Here is a 20,688-nt window from a genome sequence, read left to right as displayed (position 1 = left end):
AATAAATAACTTACTAAAAGATGCATTATGGCAGACTTGAGATCTGTGGATCTTAAAAAATGGGTCAGCAGAGGATCACCACAAGGAGCAGTACTGTCTACTCTACTTTGAAATATAGCCATTAACAATTTATTATTGTCTCTGGAAGAAAAAGGTGTAAAATAGGTCGCGTATGCTGATGATGTGGCAATTGCACAATTGAGATATACTTCAGGAAGGCCTACGTGCGACAGCGAGTTGGGCTACCGAAAGTGGTCTAGGTATAAATCCAGACAGAAGTAGTTCTTTTCAGCAGGAGATACAAGTTACCTACAGTGGCACCTGTCTCCTTGAGAGGAGGAAATGTTCCATTTACAGAAAGCCCAAAATACCTGGGTGTTTTGCTGGACAGGAAATTGAACTTCAAGTCCAACATTTTGGAAAGGACAAGAAAGGCAACTCTTGCCCTATACACCTGCAAGAGAGCTTTTGGCAAAAGTTGGGGTTTAGACCGCGTTTCATTCATTGGATATATACTGTAGTTGTCAGACCTATTATGCTATATGGTGTAGAGATCTGGTGGACGGCGCTTCAAAAACCCACCTACTGCTCAATAGTCATCCGGATACATAGGATGGCTTGCTTGTGTATCACAGCCGCACTAAGGACGGCACCATCTGATGCACCGAATTTCATGATTCATCTAATGCCTCTGGACATTGTGGCTAGACGAATTTCAGCGGCCACTGAATTAAATGCTACATCTAATGCCTCTCGATATTGTGGCTAGACAAATTTCTGCGGCCCCTGCTGTGAGGTTAAGGGAGCTTTCTCTTTGATCATGTGGCGGCTACGGACACTGTGTTATCCTTGATACAATGTCCGATGTTCAAGGCAGTGTGGATTACACCATACCTGACCCGCTTTATGATAAAAAGTACTGTACCACTATTCCTGATAGAACCGATTGGAACTACTATATCCATGGTAATGGAAGTTACATAGATTCTATACGGATGGTCCCAAACTATACGACCAGGTGGGCTTTGGGATGTAGTCTAAAGATCTAGAACTGGTCATATCGAAAAGGTTACCCGACCACTGCAGTGTGTATCAAGCTAAGATCCTTGCAGTTAAGGAAGTGGTGGAATGGCTTAGATATAATGTTATAACGACGATTGGCATAAATATCTTCAGCCGACAGCCAGGCTACCATTTAATCCCTGGAGAATGTATTTATGAACACAAAAACCGCCCTCGACTGTCGCTGATATCTCAAAGAGATGATTGAACAGTGCAAAATCCACCTGTTCTGGATGACGGGCCACAGAGATATCCCAGGGAATTGTAAAGTGGAGGAGCTTGCGAGACTAGAAACTACCCTACACATTACAGGTATACTAGAATCTGTGGGTATGCCTCTAGCGACATGTAAGCTAAGTTTTCAGGACCAGACCCGAAGCACAACGACTGATAGATGGTCACAAAGAGGAGGCTGTGTGTGAGCACTCCGAAACTATGTGGCCTAATCTAGACTTGAACAAGTAAAAAGGCGTTAAGTTCAGCCGGGCCGAACTTTGGATACCCACCAACTCCAGTATATATGTAAACCTTTCATCAAAATCCGGTGAAAATTGCATACCTTATGTCCCATAGCAGATATGTCGAAATATGATCCGATTTGGACCAAATACTAATAAGTACAAGTCATTGTTCAAAATATTCGTCTTTTTAGTAGCTATATCCTAAAATAAAAAGATCTGAACCATATACAACATGGATGTCGAAAAGCCTAACATAAGTCAATGTGTCAAATTTCAGTTAAATCGGATTATAGATGCGCCTTTATAGAGGCCAAGACTTTAAATCGAGATATCGGTCTATATGGCAGCTATATGCAAACCTGGATCGATCTAGACCACATTGCAGAATTATGTTAACTTAACTCTCCTTCCCAAATTTCGGAAACATAGGACAATAAATGCGCCTTTTGTGGGCCCAAAACATAAAATCAACAGATCGGTCTATATGGCAGCTATACCCAAAGCTGGACAGGTCTGAGTGAAATTGAAGAAGGATGTCGAAGGGCCTAACATAACTCACTGTCCCAAATTGCGCTAACATCGGACTATAAATGCGCTTTTTATGGCCCCAAAACCTAAAACCGTGAGCTCGGTCTATATGGCAGCTATATCCAAATCTGAACCGATCTGTGCCATAATGCAGAAGTATGTCAAGGGGCTTAACTTAACTCGCTGTCCCAAAGTTTGGTGACATCGGACAATAAATGCGCCTTTTATGGGCCCAAAATCTTAATTCGAGGGATCGGTCTATATGGCAGCTATATCCGAAACTAATCCGATCAGGGCCAAATAAAAGAAAGATGTCGACGGGCCTAACAGAACTCACTGTTTCAAATTTCAGCAAAATCGGATAATAAATGTGGTTTTTATGAGTCCAAGACCCTAAATCGGAGGATCGGTCTATCCAAATCTAGACCGATCTGAGCCAAATTGACGAAGGATGTCGAAAGAACTAACGCAACCGACTGTCCCAAATTTCAGCAAGATCGGATATTAAATGTGGCTTTTATTGGCCTAAGACCCAAAATCGGCTGATCGGTCTCTATGGGGGCCATATCAAGATATAGTCCGATGTATCCCATCTTCGAACTTAACCTGCTTATGGACAAAGAAAATCTGTGCCAAGTTTCTGCTCAATATCTCAATTTTTGAAGACTGTAGCGTGATTTCAACAGACAGACGGATGGACATGTCTAGATCGTCTTAGATTTTTACGCTGATCAAGAGTATATATACTTTATAGGGTCGGAAATGGATATTTCGATGTGTTGCAAACGGAATGACAAAATGAATATACCCCCATCCCTCGGTGGTGGGTATAAAAAGACAGACGGACAGACTGACATAGCTAAATCGAATCAGGAAGTGATTCTTAGCCGATCGGTATATTTATCAATGGGTCTTCTCCTTCATAGCGTTGCAAACAAATGCACAATCTTATAATACCCAGTATCAAAGTGGTGGTGTAGGGTATAAATGCTTGTAACACCTAAACGACACACAAACACACAGCTTTTGCAGATGCTATGAGGACATCGAAGAATAAGAGACTATAGAACACCTTCTGTGTGTGTCCCGCACTAGCAGTTAGAAGGTGTTGCACTTTAGGTCCTCATTTCTTTGATAACCTGTCTGATTTAGCGGATCATTCGCAAGTTGTTAGGCTTTTTAAAGCGATCTGGATGGTTCAACGGTGGGAACTAGAAGGCATCTTCCTTCTTCTGTTCCTGTGGTTTCACAATCAACGAAAACGTCTAATGAAACGTCGCTTGAGTCTGTTGGCATACGTTCACTTAAACCTAACCTAACGTATGCCAACTGACTCAAGCGACGTTTCATTAGACGTTTTCGTTGATTGTGATACCACAGGAACAGAAGAAGGAAGATGCCTTCTAGTTCCCACCGTTGAACCATCCAGATCGCTTTAAAAGCCTAACAACTTGCGAATGATCCGCTAAATCAGACAGGTTATCAAGGAAATGAGGACCTAAAGTGGTACACCTTCTAACTGCTAGTGCGGGAAACACACAGAAGGTGTTCTATAGTCTCTTCTTCTTCGATGTCCTCACAGCTTCTGCAAAGCTGGAGACGGTCAGATTGATTTTGGCAAATATTTTTCAAATTCTTACCAATTCTTATACATACACACATACGACATAAACACTTGTAACACCTAAATGACACACACACACACACAGATTTTTTGGTTATTCATATGAAATGAGTCGATCGATGGATTGTTTATTGTAATTGTTGTTGTCAAATAAATGCTGAATGGTATTTTATCGATGAATTAATTTAATTAATTGTCGTGTTTATTTTGCCAATTGGGCAAATGTTATCTCTATACGTTTTGTTGTGTTGTTGTTTTGCTCTTTTTTTTTTGTAAAAAAATTCACAACCTCAAAAGCGTCCCTCTGACCGAGATGCTTGGCTCGAATTGGCTAAAAAAAAGTTTTGCAATCTTTCTATCCAAGCAGAGAGGACTAGGAGTGTCAGCACAAAGAAGGGAGAATTCTAACAGCGAAACAAAGAAATCAATTCAGATAAATGGGAGTCGGTACAATGTTCTTTATTTTAGAAAATGTTAAAAAAATAACTAAAAAAAAAAAAAAGAAAATAGTTTTCCCCCAAAATACATTGATGGCGCTGCTGAGGCCGCCGTTGTTTTCAGATGGGTTGGATTTTATTATTGTTGACAACTTTTACAACACAAAAGTTGTTTGCTTTTTAGGTTTGGCTCTCAGGAATTTGCCAAATTTTCGTTTGAATGCACACCAACCAGCCAGACACACAAGAATCGCATTTTATCGAAATGAAACGAAATAAAACGAAATGCTGGTTCAGTCGTTCGTAGTGTTTGTGTTCTCTATGTGTGTGTGTTTTTTTTTTAATTTAATTAAATTTATATCAAATTCGAATTCTATTGGCGCTGAATCATCATTGATTTATTGTCTTCTTCGGGTATGCCATTCGAATGCGTAGAATCTCTCTCATTGAACCATTGATTGTGTTGACCTTTCTATGGTGGCGTTCCTTATGCGCTCCGGTGTTGCTGATGATGATGATGACGATTAGGTTGGGGCCTTAGAACAATGCCATGCAGCAATTTATTATTCGCTTGACCAGCGATTAAGGTGTGCACTCACAGCAAAATCCTGCGTTTGAAAGAAAATATCAAATAAATACAACACGTTTGTGTGAAATTCATTTGAAACGATGAATAAGAACAAAGAAATGTTTTCTTTAATAAATTACAAAATGTGGTATCACCTTCATTACCATTCAGCCTTAATTACTTTTAAAGTGATGTCATGGGAATTTAAGAATTACAAAACCTCAAAAATCTTAGTTTACAAAACCATTGCCATATTCTGTATGGCCATGCTACTCAGAGGTACTTTTCAATTATTGTGCATCTGTTGTAATCTCAAGGGATGAGCATATCAAACCAAGGCCAATAAAACTCCATTTAGTTTATCCGGACCGAACATTCGATACCCACGACAATATTCTTCTTCATGAAGCGGAAGAATGGCTTTGGAATTTACGGAAATTAACAAGTAAGAGCGTGCTAAGTTCGGCCGGGCCGAATCTTATATGCCCTCCACCATGGATCGCATTTGTCGAGTTCTATGCGCGGTATCTCTTTTCAGGCAAACAAAGAGTATTGAATAAGAACTGTTATGCTATTGGAGCTACATCAAGTAGTGGATTCAGAGAATCGAGCGGTGTGATCCAGTAAAGCGGCCCCTGATTCAATATCTGCCAAAATCCCTCCATTAGGAAGAGAGGAAAAGTAGATAAGATGAGAACTAAAGCTGGGACTCTTTAGCACAAGGGACTCCTTAACAAGCGCCCCGTAACCAGCCATGGCAGGGTAAGAAAGTCTGGAGATGGTACGGAGTATGCCGCTGCCAACTCGAAGAGGAACTCTTTGCCAGGCTGTAGCAAACTCTTCCCACTTGTCTACATCACAGCAGGCTGGAAATCCTTAACTAGGCGCAAGCGTCCCGGAACCAGCCATACCAGAGAGTAAAGAAGTCTGCAGGTGTTACCAAATCTGCAGCTTCCAAGGCGAAAGAGAACTCTTTCTCAGCCTGTAGGAGACTTTTCCCACCCCACCCACCCACCCATGACAGATGGTAAAGTAGTCTGCAGGTGTTACCAAATCTGCAGCTTTCAAGGCGAAAGAGAACTCTTTCTCAGCCTGTGGGAGACTTTTCCCACCCGTCTACATCATGGCAGGCAAGAAATATGATTGAGACTCCTAAAACTAGGCGCAAGCTTCCCGAAACCAGCCATGGTAGGGGATAGAAAATCTAGAGATGGTAAGGAGTCTACCGCTTTCAAGGCGAGGGAGAATTCATTTTCAGTCTATGCGAAAATATTTCCCACTCGTTTACAACACAACACAACAGACAAGAACTATGAGAACTAGGGCTAGGACTGCTTAACTAGGCGCATGCGACCCTGAAACCAGCCATGGCAGGGGTTAAACACGTTTGGGGGTGGCACGGAGTCTACCACTTCTAAAGCGAAGTAGAACTCTTTGTCAGCCTGTAGGAGACTCTTCCCACTTGTTTTCATTCCAAAAAGTGAGAACTATGGCTGGGACTCCTTGACTAGACGCAAGCGTCCCGGATACAGCCATGGCAGGGATAAAAGAAGTCAGGTGGCACGGTGTCTACCGCTGCCAAGGCGAAGGAGAAGGAGACGTTTCTCACTCGTCAACATCACTTTAGGCAACTTTTTTAAAGCACACTACTGTAAAAAAAAACAGATGGACTAAGAAGACTCAGCCTGCGGCGAAAAGAAACAAAACGAGGTCCCTGAAGGAGTCTTTAAGTTTATTTTAATACACCGTCCAGATCTTAACTGGGCCAGAGTTTTCCTATGCAAGTCTTTCTCGTCATCTGCAATAGAGGGCAGTAGGATGAGGTTGCCCTGATTATACCATCTATGTGGATTTCTCCAAACCCGCTTGCTATGAGACGGTCGTTGGATAGGCGTGTTATATTTTTATACCCTCCACCATAGGATGGGGGGTATACTAATGACTTCCAACAACTGTATTAAAATAGTTCAAATCGGTTCATAACCTGATATAGCTGCCATATTAACCGATATGGGGTCTTGACTTCTTGAGCCACTAGAGAGCGCATTATTATCGGATTTAGCTGAAATTTTGTACAACGGCTTCTCTCTCCAATTATTATCGGATTTAGCTGAAATTTTGTACAACGGCTTCTCTCATGACATTTAACATACGTGTCAAATATCGCATGAATCAGTTTATAGCCTAATACAGCTCCCTTATAAACCGATCTTCCTATTTTACTTTTTCAGCCCCTAAAGTGCGCAATTCCTACTAGATTTGGCTGACATTTTACACAATGACTTCTAGTATAGTCTTCAATATTCAGTTCAATTATGGTCCGAAATGAACCATAACTTGATACTGTTCCAATAACATAACAATTCTTTTCTTTGATCCTTTGTTTGCCTAAAAAGAGATACCGTGGCATGAGCTCGACAAATGCGATCTATGGTGGAGGGTATATAAGATTCGGCCCGAACTTAGCACGACTTTACTTGTTTTTTTTTGCTCTTTTTAGCTAAAAACAAGTAAAAGCGTGCTAAGTTCGGCCGGGCCGAATCTTATATACCCTCCACCATGGATCGCATTTGTCGAGTTCTTTTCCCGGCATCTCTTCTTAGGCAAAAAAGGATATAAGATATTATTAAAACTATTAAAACGATATCAAGATATGGTCCGGTTCGGACCACAATTAAATTATATGTTGGAGACCTGTGTAAAATTTCAGTCAATTCGTATAAGAATTGCGCGCATTGGGGCTCACGAAGTAAAATAAAGAGAACGATTTATATGGGATCTGTATCGGGCTAACCATCGTACAAAATTTCAGTCATATCGGATAATAATTGCGACCTCTAGGGGTCAAGAAGTCAAGATCCCAGATCGGTTTATATGGCAGCTTTATCAGGTTATGAACCGATTTCAACCTTATTTGACACAGTTGTTGAAAGTAAAAATAAAATACGTCATGCTAAATTTCAGCCAAATCGGATAGAAATTGCGCCCTCTAGAAGCTCAAGAAGTCAAATCCCCAGATCTGTTTATATGACAGCTATATCAGGTTATAAACCGATTTCAACCATACTTGGCACAGTTATTGGATATCATAACAAAACACGTCGTGCGAAATTCCATTCCAATCGGATAAGAATTGCGCACCCTAGAGGCTCAAGAAGTCCAGACCCAAGATCGGTTTATATGGCAGCTATATCAGGTCATGGACCGATTCGAACCATACTTGGCACAGTTGTTGGATATCGTAGCAAAACACGTCGTGCAAAATTTCATTCTGATCGGATAAGAATTGCGCACTCCAGAGGCTCAAGAATTCAAGACCCAAGATCGGTTTATATGGCAGCTATATCAGGTTATGAACCGATTTGAACCATACTTGGCACAGTTGTTGGATATCATAACAAAACACGTCGTGCAAAATTTCATTCCAATCGGATAAGAATTGCGCACTCTAGAGGCTCAAGAAGTCAAGACCCAAGATCGGTTTATATGGCAGCTATATCAAAACATGGACCGATATGGCCCATTTACAATACCAACTGACTTACACTAATAAGAAGTATTTGTGCAAAATTTCAAGCGGCTAGCTTTACTCCTTCGGAAGTAAGCGTGCTTTCAACAGACAGACGGACGGACATGGCTAGATCAACATAAAATGTCGCGACGATCAAGAATATATATACTTTATGGGGTCTCAGACGAATATTTCGAGTAGTTACAAACAGAATGACGAAATTAGTATACCCCCCATCTTCAGTCATTGTGTCCATCATAACAGGTCACTGTCACTGGAAACCATGCCGATAAACTGAAAGATGCTTGAAACGACTTTTGCGAAAGCTGTAAGGAAGTAGAAGGGGAGTTAAGGAATATCTGCTGTGTGTATGTCCCACACTGGCAAGCATAATAAGCTCAACTTTAGGTTCAAATATCATTTACGCCTTATCTAAATTAATGGATACGAATATTCACACATTATTAGACTTTTTTAAGCGAACTGGCTGGTTCAACGCTAAACTGAAAAACATCTTGTATCTTCTGTTTTTGACCGCAATGGACTAAAATGTCTAAACCATAGCGCTTGATGGCAAAGAAATATCAGCATGCGATTAAAATTATTTTATGTTTCTCAAAAATACGCCAGCATATCACAACTAGCATCACTTTTAATTGACAACGAATCTTTCAGTTTTTTAAAATTTCTCTTACCACTCCGCAGACATTCTAACCAAATTAGAAAGCAACATACAGCCCCATACAGCATCATCATCATCATCTCATTCGTCATAAAATTTATTCAGGTATTTTCCATTCCCTCATTCATCCATCATTGGAAAATTTGCAAATAAGCAATTCTCTTAGCAGCAGCAGCATGGGGAAAATAGGCTGAGCAATAGCTCGGCAGATTCAGATTCGCGTCCATAGCTTGCTAAAAATACATCTGCAATAGAAAATGTGACCACGGATAGGCATTCAAACATTTGTCAACTCAACATCAAAAGTAAATTATTACAAATGAGGCAAATAAATGTGTACTTTTGGCAAAAATTATATCCATGTTAGCATTTGCTTTGTCCGTCCTCTGCACGCGACTATGCACACAGCTTTCGGAATTTAGCATTTCACATTTCTTACATGTAGCAGGTGTTGCATTTGGAGATTAACAAGGTAAAATGTAAACTATAAAATGAAACTTTGTCCAAGACCATTAAAAATAATAAAACAAGTAAAAGCGTGCTAAGTTCGGCCGGGCCGAATCTTAGAAACCCACCACCATGGATTCTGCTAAAGTATGGAAGCTATATTGGACCGTACATGGCTAATACTAATTTCGTCATTCTGTTTGTAACACCTCGAAATATGTGTCTAAGACCCCATAAAGTATATATATTCTTGATCGTCGTGACATTTCATATCGATCTAGCCATGTCCGCCCGTCTGTCCGTCCGTCCGTCTGTCTGTCGAAAATACGCTAACTTTTGAAGGAGTAGAGCTAGCCGCTTGAATTTTTGGTATTGTAAATGGGCCAAATCGGTCCATGTTTTGATATAGCTGTCATATAAACCGATCATGGGTCTTGATTTCTTGAGCCTCTAGAGTGCGCAATTCCTACACGATTGGAATGAAATTTTGCACGACGTGGTTTGTTATCATATCCAACAACTGTGCCAAGTATGATTCAAATCGGTTCATAACCTGATATAGCTGTCATATAAACAGATCTGGGGACTTGACTTCTCAAGCCCCTAGAGGGCGCAATTCCTATCCGATTTGGCTGAAATTTTGCATGACGTATTTTATTCTTACTTTCAACAACTGTGTCAAATAAGGTTCAAATCGGTTCATAAACTAATATAGCTGCCATATAAACCGATCTCGGATCTTGACTTCTTGAGCCTCTAGAGGTCGCAATTATTATCCGATTTGCCTGAAATTTTGTACGACGGATTCTCTCATGACCATCGGTCTATCGGTCTATAGCCCGATACAGCTCCCATATAAAACGATCTCTCTATTTTACTTCTTGAGCCCCCAAAGGGCGCAATTCTTATTCGAATTGGCTGACATTTTACACAGGTCTCCAACATATAATTTAATTGTGGTCCAAACCGCACCATATCTTGATATCGCTCTAATAGCAGAGCAAATCTTTTTTTATATCCTCTTTTGCCTAAGAAAAGATGCCGGGAAAAGAACTCGACAAATGCGATCCATGGTGGAGGGTATATAAGATTCGGCCCGGCCGAACTTAGCACGCTTTTACTTGTTTTTTTCTGTCAGCCAACACGCAGGGGATGTCCACTATGAATGCAGTGCATTGCGTTGGCGAGAGGAAATTAGGAATTGGAGGGGGGAAAAGGATGTAGTGCTTATTGACATTTGTCTTAAATCCTTGGATGTCAAAGTGGATGGGAAAAACATTAGCCGGTAGTCAATACCACATACGAATCGTTCGGGCGAAATAAGAAGCAGCACTGAGTTTTCCGTGCATTAAAATCTATTCGATTCACTCGACCCCACTCAGAAATGGCCAGCAAATCCTGGCAGAGTGTATCGTCCGTAACCCACCTCTTGTCCTCGATCTCTCGAAGACTTGGCTTATGGTCGAATGAGTACGAATGACAGAGATTACTGTCACCCGCAAATGAGTAGATCGGATTCGATGTCTGATCCAACAGATCGTTGATGAAAATTAGAAAAAGAGAAGGAGAAAGAACAGAGCCCTGGGGTACATTGGATGAGAACCCATCTATAAAAACTCGAATAGTGCGATCTCTGAGAAAGCTCGAAATAAATCGAACGAAGCCATTACCGACACCAAATGCGACAAGCTTTGATAATAGTGCACCGTGCCAGACCCTATCAAATGCCTTGGGATATCCAGAGCCACAACCTTACTCTCACCAAACTGGTGGATTGAGCGACTCCAACGTTCCGACAGAAGTGCCATGAGATCACCCGTAGAGCGATTTCCCCTGGAACCCATACTGTTGGTCGCTAAGAAAGCCATTAGACTCTAAATACCTCACAAGATGGTGATTAACCATGCTCTCCAGGACCTTGGAGAGAGCGGAACATATCGCAATTGGCTTACAATTCGCAGGGTTGCTTGCCTCACCCTTCTTGGGCATTGGCTGAACGTTCGCAAGCTTCCAACGCGCCGGGAAGACTTCCGCACGGTAGGCAAGATTTAAAAGGTTGCGTAATGGACGAGCGAGCGTCGAAGAACAATTGCGTAAGATAAGTGTTGATATGCCATCCGGGCCGGGGATTTATTTACGTCTAGATTTTCAAGAACCCTTTTAACTCCACGAGATCTAAAAAATATTTGGATTGCTATCCGGCAGGGAAGAATTCCCTGCAAATATATCAGCCAACAGGTTAGCCTTATCAACCGGGTCAGTGAACGTTTGATCGTCCTTAACAAGAGTTGGAATAAATGAAGAACTACCCTTTACTCTTTTCACGAACGACCGAAAGCTCTTACTTCCTCGTGCAGAAGCAAGAACCTTAGTACGCAGACGCTGTTCGTAAAGAAATGCTGAGAGTAATGCTTCCAGCGTACAACCAGTTGTCAGACTAACGAATTAGGAAGAGACGGATAAACCAGAGGGATCCGCATCTCGTATCCAGCCATTAGATTAAGGTGGTGTTTCCGATTCATATTCAAACAGCGACAGTGTCAATGAAACAGTCATCGCAACCGAATTGGACCAAATTCGGCACGGACATATTGGTCTTTTTGGAAGCTATATCAATGTTTAGACGACACGGATGTCGAAAAGCCTAACATAAGTCACTGTCCCAAATTCCGTCGAAATACGACAATAAATGCGTCTTTTATGGGCCAGGCTCTTCGACATATTTCTTCAATTTGGCTCAGATCGGTCCAGATTTGTACATAGCTGCCATATAGACCCATATCTCGATTTAAGGTCTTGGGCCCATAAAAGATGCATTTGTTTTCCGATTTTGCCAAAATTTGGGACAATGAGTGTTGTTAAGCCCCACGACATATTTCTGCAATTTGGCCTAGATCGATGAAGATTTGCATATAGCTGCCATATAGACCGATCTCTCGATTTAAGGTTTTGGGGCCATAAAAGACGCATTTATTGTCCGATGTCTCCAAAATTTGGAATAGTGAGTTGTGTTAGGCCCTTCGACATCCTTCTTCAATTTGGCCCAGATCGGTCCAGATTTGGATATAACCGCCATATAGACCGATACGCCGATTTAAGGTCTTAGGCCCATAAAAGCCATATTTACTATCCGATTTTGCTGAACATTGGGACAGTGAGTTGTGTTAGGCCCTTCGACATATTTCTGCTATTTGGCCTAGATCAATCAAGATTTGCATATAGCTGCCATATAGACCGATTTTTCGATTTAAGGTTTTGGGGCCATAAAAGGCGCATTTATTGTCCGATTTCGTCGAAATTTGGAACAATGAGTTGTGTTCGGGACCTCAATATCTTTCTTCAATTTGGCCTAGATCGGTCAAGATTTGGATATATGTAGCTGCCATATAGACCGATACCTCGATTTAAAGCCTTGGCCCCATTAAAGGCGCATTTATTTGGTCCAAATCGTAACATATTTCGATATAGCTGCTATGAGGCCTAAGGTATGCATTTTTCACCAGATTTTGACGAAAGGCGGTTTATATATATACTCGAGGTGGTGAGTATCCAAAGTTGGGCCCGGCCGAACTTAACGCCTTAACGCCTTGTTAATTTTCAACACATTTTCCTGAAACGCAAATCATGCGCTGAACAGCAACATGTCACTGATGATGTCAAAGGTCCTATAAGTGGAACCAATTGATGGGTCGCCCTATTAGAAGCCCATCAATCATTCAGGGGATACGTATTTAACCATAATGCATAAGGTGGTGCATTTTCGTTGAGTTCTCTATAGCAAAATGCAGTTGAGTGGTTATGTCCTTAAAAGATATCCAAACTAAATCTGCTGTGATTTTTCATTGTAAATGATGTGAAATCAGCAAGTTCGAGTTCTGAATGAATAAACGACAATAAAACTATCCATTTGCGATTGAGGACATATACTAGAGGTTTAAATGTAAAATAAAACTACGACACCAATAGTTTTGTATCAACCTCATCTGGCTTAGTTTGCTAACGAAATTTGCATTTTGTTTTATTCAACATTAATGTAATCCATGGAAATGTTTGTTATCCATAACCAATCATTCGATCATTCATTCATTCATTCTTCAACAATTACATATCACTAAAAATGTGTATCAATAACGTTTATGAATACTAAATACGTACAAAAAAGGCACAATCAGTTATCAAAGATCTCAGTGTGTGTTCTTTGTGTTCTTTTTTTTGTTTTGTATTGAAAACCATACCACAATGCATTTGCAATTCAACTTCAAAAAATAAAAAAAAAGGAAAACAAAAAATGCGGAAATTTAAAATCAATTATTAAAAAAAAAAAGATAAATTAATAACTTCCAAGGGAGACAATGTTTACAGGTGGTGAATGCCATCGATTGAGTGTCAATCAATCATTTCCGAAAGACAAAATACCCCTCACAAGACAATAAGAACAGAGAACAGAGACGATTAAGAATGCATTTTGACACTTAACATGTGTTCTCTCACCATGTGACAAAAGATCTACAACGACAATAGTGACAATTGCTTGTCTGCTTGGTTGTCAATGACGGAGAAGTGAGAGGTAGGCCGAGAGATGCCATATCTTCTGAGCCCCAAGAATTATGTGGTTTAAGTGTCATTCAATCGGAGAGGTAGAGTGTAGGAGGGCATGCAGTGGCATTTCGTGGCAAAATCGAAATCCACATAATCTGTCAGCAACAAAAGTGTTGTCAACTCATTCAGATCTGGGAATTATAGTTAAGTTCTGGGATTTTGGAGCTTTGGTTTGGTTATTGTTGTTGTTGTATGTTTTTTTCTTTTTGTTTATTTTCATTATCAATTAATTAGTTTAGTTTGTTGTTGTTCATATGTAAATAACAATTAAAAAAAAATGTTGAGTGTGTAATGGTGTTTTACAAAATATCTTCACAGAGTATATATTTATGTAGGCATTCATTATATATGTATAGTAACTATATAATTTTGATATATCGTATACATAGGTACACATGTAGAAACGGATTGGTTGTTTGTGTGTGTGTGTGTGTTTTACATAAACAGATTGTTCAAGGTGGAGGAGCTGCGCGGGGCCAATCGCCTAACATAGAATGGCTGCTGTATTTAATCATCACCACCAGTCATGACTTCCATGAATTCTATAATAATCGAAATAAAATCATTAGCCAATTTTTAAACTTTGCTAATCATTGTATTCTAGTTACCATCAAAATCAACAGTACCGGAACCATCAGAATCAATTTCCTCAATCATCATGTCCAAATCCTCATTGGTCAGCTTGTCATCCAATTCGCGCAAGATCTCACGCAACACACCGGTGGTAATGTAGCCATTGCCCTCCTTGTCGTACAAACGGAAGGCTTCTTTGAGTTCCTGCATCATTGCCTCGGCATCCTCTTCAACCAAGAAACGGGCAGCCAATGTTGTGAATTCCTCAAATTCAATTTGTCCGGAGCCATCCTCATCGACTTCGGCAATGATTTCCGCTAATGTGGCATCGTCCAATTGATGGCCCAACATGCTGAGGATGGTGCCCACCATCTGGGTGTTGATGTAGCCATTCTTCTCGGGATCGAAGGCGTTGAAGGCATTGCGAAGGACTAAAAAGAGAATTGATAGATTGATATATAATAATATGTCGGTAACACCAGGGCTTGGCAACGCCGAAAACTTCTCATCAAGATTTGTCATTGGGCATTTAATGAGCTTAAACAAGTAAAATCGTGCTAAGTTCAACCGGGCCGAATCTTATAAACTCTTCACCATGGATCACATTTTTCAAGTTCTTTGCCGGGCATCTCATTATAGGTAAAACAAGCAAGAGCGTGCTAAGTTCGACCGGACCGAATCTTATATACCCTCCACCATGGATCGCATTTGTCGAGTTCTTAGCCGGGCATCTCATTATAGGTAAAACAAGTAAGAGCGTGCTATGTTCGGCTGGGCCGAATCTTATATACCTTCCACCATGGATCGCATTTGTAGAGTTCTATGCGCGGTATCTCTTTTTAGGATAGAATATTGAACAAAAACTGTTATGCTATTGGAGCTATATCAAGTTTTAGTACGATTCGGACCATAAGTGAATTGAATGTTGAAGACCATAGTAGAAGTCATTGGGTGATATTTCAGTCCATTCGCATAAGAATTGCGCCTTGTAGGGGCTCAAGAAGCAAAATCGGGTGATCGGTTTACATGGGAGCTGCATCAGGCTATAGATCGATTTAGATCATATTAGACATGTATGTTGAAAGTCATGGGAAAAGCTGTTGTACAAAATTTCAGCCAAATCGGATAAGAATTGCGCCCTCTAGACACTCAAGAAGTCAAGATCCCAGATCGGTTTATATGACAGCTATATCAGGTTATCGACCGATTTGAACCATATATAGCACAATTGTTAGAAGTCATAACAAATCACTTCATGTACAATTTCAGCCAAATCGGACGAGATTTCCGTCCTCTAGAGGCTCAAGAAGTCAAGACCCAAGATCGGTCTATATGTCAGCTATATCAGGTTATGGACCGATTTGGCCCATTTACAACCGACCTATTCTAATAGGAAGTATTTGTGTAAAATTTCAAGCGGCTATCTTTACTCCTTCGAAAGTTAGCGTGCTTTCAACAGACAGACGGACGGACGGGCGGACATGGTTAGATCGATATAACATGTCACGACGATCAAGAATATATATACTTTATGGGGTCTCAGACGAATATTTCGAGATGTTACAAACCCTCCTCCTATGGTGGAGGGTATAACAAGTGAAATCAAGCTTACTTCGGCCGGGCCGAATCTTGGGAACTCACCACCATGGATATTACCACAAATTTATACAAATTAAATTTATTGGGAAATTTAATGATCTTCGCCCTAACAGGCAAAAAACTTCAAAATATATTTAGTTTAGGGGCATAATTTTACTCTACATATCAAACTCTTGGCAAACCAGCAAAAATTAAAGTTTCTAGGAACCGAACAAAATTGCGGCTTGTAAGGGCTCGGGAAGTCAAATTGGGAGATTGGTTTATATGGGAGCCATATCAGGTTATAGACCGATTCGGACCGTACTTGACACAATTGTTGAAAGGCATAACAGAACACTATATGCAAAACCTCAGCCAAATCGGACAAAAATTGCGGCTTGTAAGGGCTCAGGAAGTCCAATCGGGAGGTCGATTTATATGGAAACTATATCTAAATCTGAACCGAATTGACCATTCGCCATCTCCAACGTCCTACATTAATATTAGGATAGGATGAAAAGAGGGTGCAGATATTAATTCGCCCTATGCCACTATGGACATACACCTAAACCAGTAATCGGCTTGTTGTGCGCTCTAAAAACTATAAAGTAACCTCAAAAAATTAAATTTTAAGTTAGGAATTCCGTGCAACTTACAAAATTCTGAATTGTTTTCAATACCACTCCCATCGTAGCACAAAGGTTAGCAAGTCCGCCTATGACACTGAACGCCTGGGTTCAAATTCCATCCTGGCGAGACCATCAGAAAAATTTTTCAGCGGTGGTTTTTCCCTCCTAATGCTGGCAACATTCGTGAGGTACTTTGCCATGTAAAACTTTTCTCCAAATAGGTGTCGCACTACTGCACGCCGTTCGGACTCGGCTATAAAAAGAAGGCCCCTTATCATTAAGCTTAAACTTGAATAGGACCGCACTCATTGATATGTGGGAAGTTTGCCCCTGTTCCTTAGTGGAATGTTCATGGGCTAAAATTTGAAAAAAAAAATTACCACTCCCCTAAGTTGGTTCTTGTCTGGTATTGTGTCTCCACCTAAGCGCCGGTATCTGTTAAACGCGAAAGCCGGGCAAATCCATAAGAAATGCTCCAACGTGACATCATCTTCCCCGCATGCCCCGCACACATGCTATCACTTGCCGCACTCCTTTAACTCGGACTGCGTCGACCCGAAAGGCTTCGGGTTAAAAAAGTTTATTGACGGCAGTTCTCTGGCCTTCACCACTAAATCGTCTGCACTTTCATTTCCCCTTACTGCGTTATGGCCCGGCACCCAAACGATGCGGATTTTCCCATCCTCAGAGAAGGCGTCAATATCCTTCTTATTACACTGCATGACTGTTCGTGACCTTACCGTCCTGGTTGTTATTGCCTCTTATGGCAATTTTATTGTCGGTAAAGATGTTCATACTCGACGTTCGCATTAGAACCACACATTACGTCACGCATTCTGGATCGCTGGGATCTCCGCCTGCAGGACCGTATTATGGTCAGGCAGTCTAAAACAGATTTCAGTCCCTGGGTTCTCAATGTAGACCCCCAGGCCCACTCTGTCCTCTAGCTCTGATCCGTCCGTGTAACATGATCTTCCAGATGGCAATACTAGGGTTCCATCAGTCCATGACTATGCCGATGGCAGCAGTGCCTCGCACTCCACTTAAAGGTTCATCCCAGGTATTCGATCGGAAATCTTCTCCCTTCCATCCAGATCTCCTATCGTCGCCTCGACTATACCGCGATGGTATGAGCTGCTCCCATCCTCAATCCATTCTCCCGTCGCCTTAAGTCATGTATCATTTAAGTTACAGTAAACAACACAAATAGAGCTCGTGTGTCAAAACGTTTTGAGAACATACAACCTCAAACATGTCAAGCTTTGCGATAGAGCTGTCAGTTGGCAGATTGCAATACAAGGGTTGTCCAATCCAGAAATATAAAAGCCAACCCTCGTGCGTGCCAAATATGATCTGAACCGGCCCATTTCCTGATATAGCTCCCATATAAATAATGATGCCGTGGTGAAAATAGGGTACTACATTTTTGATATCTGAAGGGGGAGCGGACCCTCCCCCTTACCCTAATTTTTAGAAACGCCAGATCTCGGAGATCGGTGGACCAATTTAAGCGAAATTTTGTGTACTCTCTTATAGTAACCAACAAACAAAAATTTGGCACTCAAATTTCGGATGGGGTACTTAGGGGGGCCGCCCAACCTCAATACCTACCAAATATATATACACCAATCACGACAATATGGGACTCAAATGAAAGGTATTTAAGATTAGAAAACGTATCTGATATCCAATTGTCGGACCAAATGTTTGGGGGACCACCCCAACCCCCAAAAAACCCTTAAATCGGGCATATTTACCGACCATGGCAATATGGGACTCAAATAAAAGGTATTTGCGCGTAAAATACGAATCCAAATTCGGGACAAAGTTTCTAGGGGACCTCCCCTTCCCCAAAACACCCCCCAAACAGGACTTATTTACTGACCATGGCAATATGGGGCTTAAATAAAAGGTATTTGAGTGTAGAATACGAATCTGATATCCAGATGTGGGACCAAGTGTTTGGGGATCCGCCCATACCCGAGAACATACTCCAAAAAAGACAAATTTACGACTATAGCAATATGGGACTCAAATGAATTGTCTTTGGAAGTAAAGCACGAATCTGATATCAATGTTCGGGAAAAGTGTCTATGGGGCCCCCTCACTCCCAAAACACCACCCAAATAAGAAGTATTTGCTGAAATTGCAATATGAGGCTCAAATAAGAGGTATTTTAGAGTAGAACACGAATCTGATATATATTTTCAAAGCCAAGTCACTGGCCATTCAGTGACCCAAAACGCTCCCCAAACCGGACATGTTTGTCGACTATGGAAAAATGGAGCTGAAATGAAGGGTATTTGGGAATAGACCATGAATCTGACATCAACATTCGGGACCAACTGTCTAGGAGACGTCTCACCACCATAACAACCCCCAAGTAGGACGTATTTGCTCACCAAGACAATTTGGGTCTTCAAGACAGTGGAGCACGATATTCATAGTTTTAGGGCCCATACACCAAACCGGACATATTTGCTGGCTTTTTCAATAAGGGGTTTAAGTGAATGGTATTTGGGATTTGAAAACGAATTTGATATCCCCTTTTGAGGCCAATGGCAATATGGGGTTCAAATATATGAAAGGGCTTAGTGATGGGGGGACCACCTCACTTCCCAAAATACCCCTAAATGTGGGGCTTAAATGAAAGGAATTGGGGGGTAGAGCAAGAATTGATACCCACTTTCGGACCAATTTTCTGGGGGGTCCCCTTTCTCAAAATATCCCACAAATAGCAATTTTTTACTGACCATCGCAGTATGGTGCTCAAATAAAGGTATTTGGGAGTAGAATGCCAATTTGATATCCAAATGTAGGACCATGTATTTTAGGCATCACCCCTTCCCCAAAACACCCCCCAAAGGGTAAAAATTTTTCGACCATTCCAATATGTGACTCAAGTGCAAGGTATTTGAGATTAGAAAACGAATTTGATAACCAATCTTAGGGTCATGTGTTTGGGGTTCGCCTTATCCTGTAAACTCCCCTCAAAACCAATTGCAAAATGAGTTTAAATAAATGGTATTTGAGAGAGGAGCACGATGCTGATATTTTTCAGGGCCAAGCGTCTGGGGGAAAACCTCACCCCCGAAAACACCCCTAAATGACGGGTTGAAATAAAGTATTTTAAGAATGGAGTAGACCTTACATCCAAACTTAAATTCGTAGACCAATAAAGATCATATTGGTTTCAGATAAAGGCACTTATATTGTTAAATAGTTAGTCAAGCGATATACTATTTTCGAAGCATGGTATTTCACTAAAAGCTCTATAATTATCGAAAATAAATATTCCAAGGAAAATTTTGTACCATATAAAGTAAAAGACGGTGGAGCGGAGCGGGCCCGGTCCAGATAGTTCGTGTATAAAATTCCATATAAATTTCCCAACAAAATGAAATCATTAAGGTACATATCAATGAGTGCTTCTTTATTCAAATATAAGCTCGACGATAGCCGAATCCATATGCTGAGCGAAACATTGTGATAGGAAATTTGGATGGCTTAACAACTCGCCAATATCGTTAGAATCAGTAAGCATCAACCACACTCAGCTGCATTGGAGCCCAGAATTTTAGTTTCATGTGAACCAGTTATCAACCCATGTTTCATGGAAGGCCTCCCTCGCCTAGCCTTATGTCTCGTTTCTATTTATTTGATATAATAATTTTCAAAAATGGTTTTTTTTTTTAAATTTTGCTGCTACATTTCTCCTAAATGCAAATGTCTAGTTAGCGTAGTTTCTGTCTGGCCACTGTCCATATCACCAGCTGCGCCCGTCTATCCAACTGTCCTACAAATAGTGATTGTTCAACATCAGATATGTGGGCGCCGTTTTCTTTGTTTGCATACATCTGAAGACATTGTAAACACCTCTAACGTATTTTGTCAAGGAGGTGGCTTTCTTTTTTTTTTTGGCCATGGTGTTCATGGTGAGTGGGAAACAGTGTCCAGACAACGTTTACAGGCAAATTTGTTGTAACTTT

At 40.9% G+C, this 20,688-nt stretch overlaps 1 protein-coding gene across 2 annotated transcripts in view; it reads right to left on the bottom strand.

The window, feature by feature from the left end:
- Positions 1–13,283: 13,283 nt before the first annotated feature.
- Positions 13,284–20,688, bottom strand: part of LOC106088755 (troponin C) — a 31,341-nt gene continuing 23,936 nt past the window's right edge. For both annotated transcript variants that reach the window (XM_013254424.2, XM_013254425.2), the window contains exons 3-4: positions 14,528–14,923; positions 13,284–14,461 (exon numbers count right to left, since the gene is read on the bottom strand). In XM_013254424.2, the coding sequence (XP_013109878.1) occupies positions 14,427–14,461; positions 14,528–14,923 (431 nt within the window). In that variant the 3' untranslated portion in view covers positions 13,284–14,426. The remainder of the gene's footprint in view (positions 14,462–14,527; positions 14,924–20,688) is intronic.

The sequence above is a fragment of the Stomoxys calcitrans genome, chromosome 5 (genome assembly GCF_963082655.1).
Source record: "Stomoxys calcitrans chromosome 5, idStoCalc2.1, whole genome shotgun sequence".
NCBI lineage: Eukaryota > Metazoa > Arthropoda > Insecta > Diptera > Muscidae > Stomoxys > Stomoxys calcitrans.
This window is presented reverse-complemented; position numbering and strand designations above follow the sequence as displayed.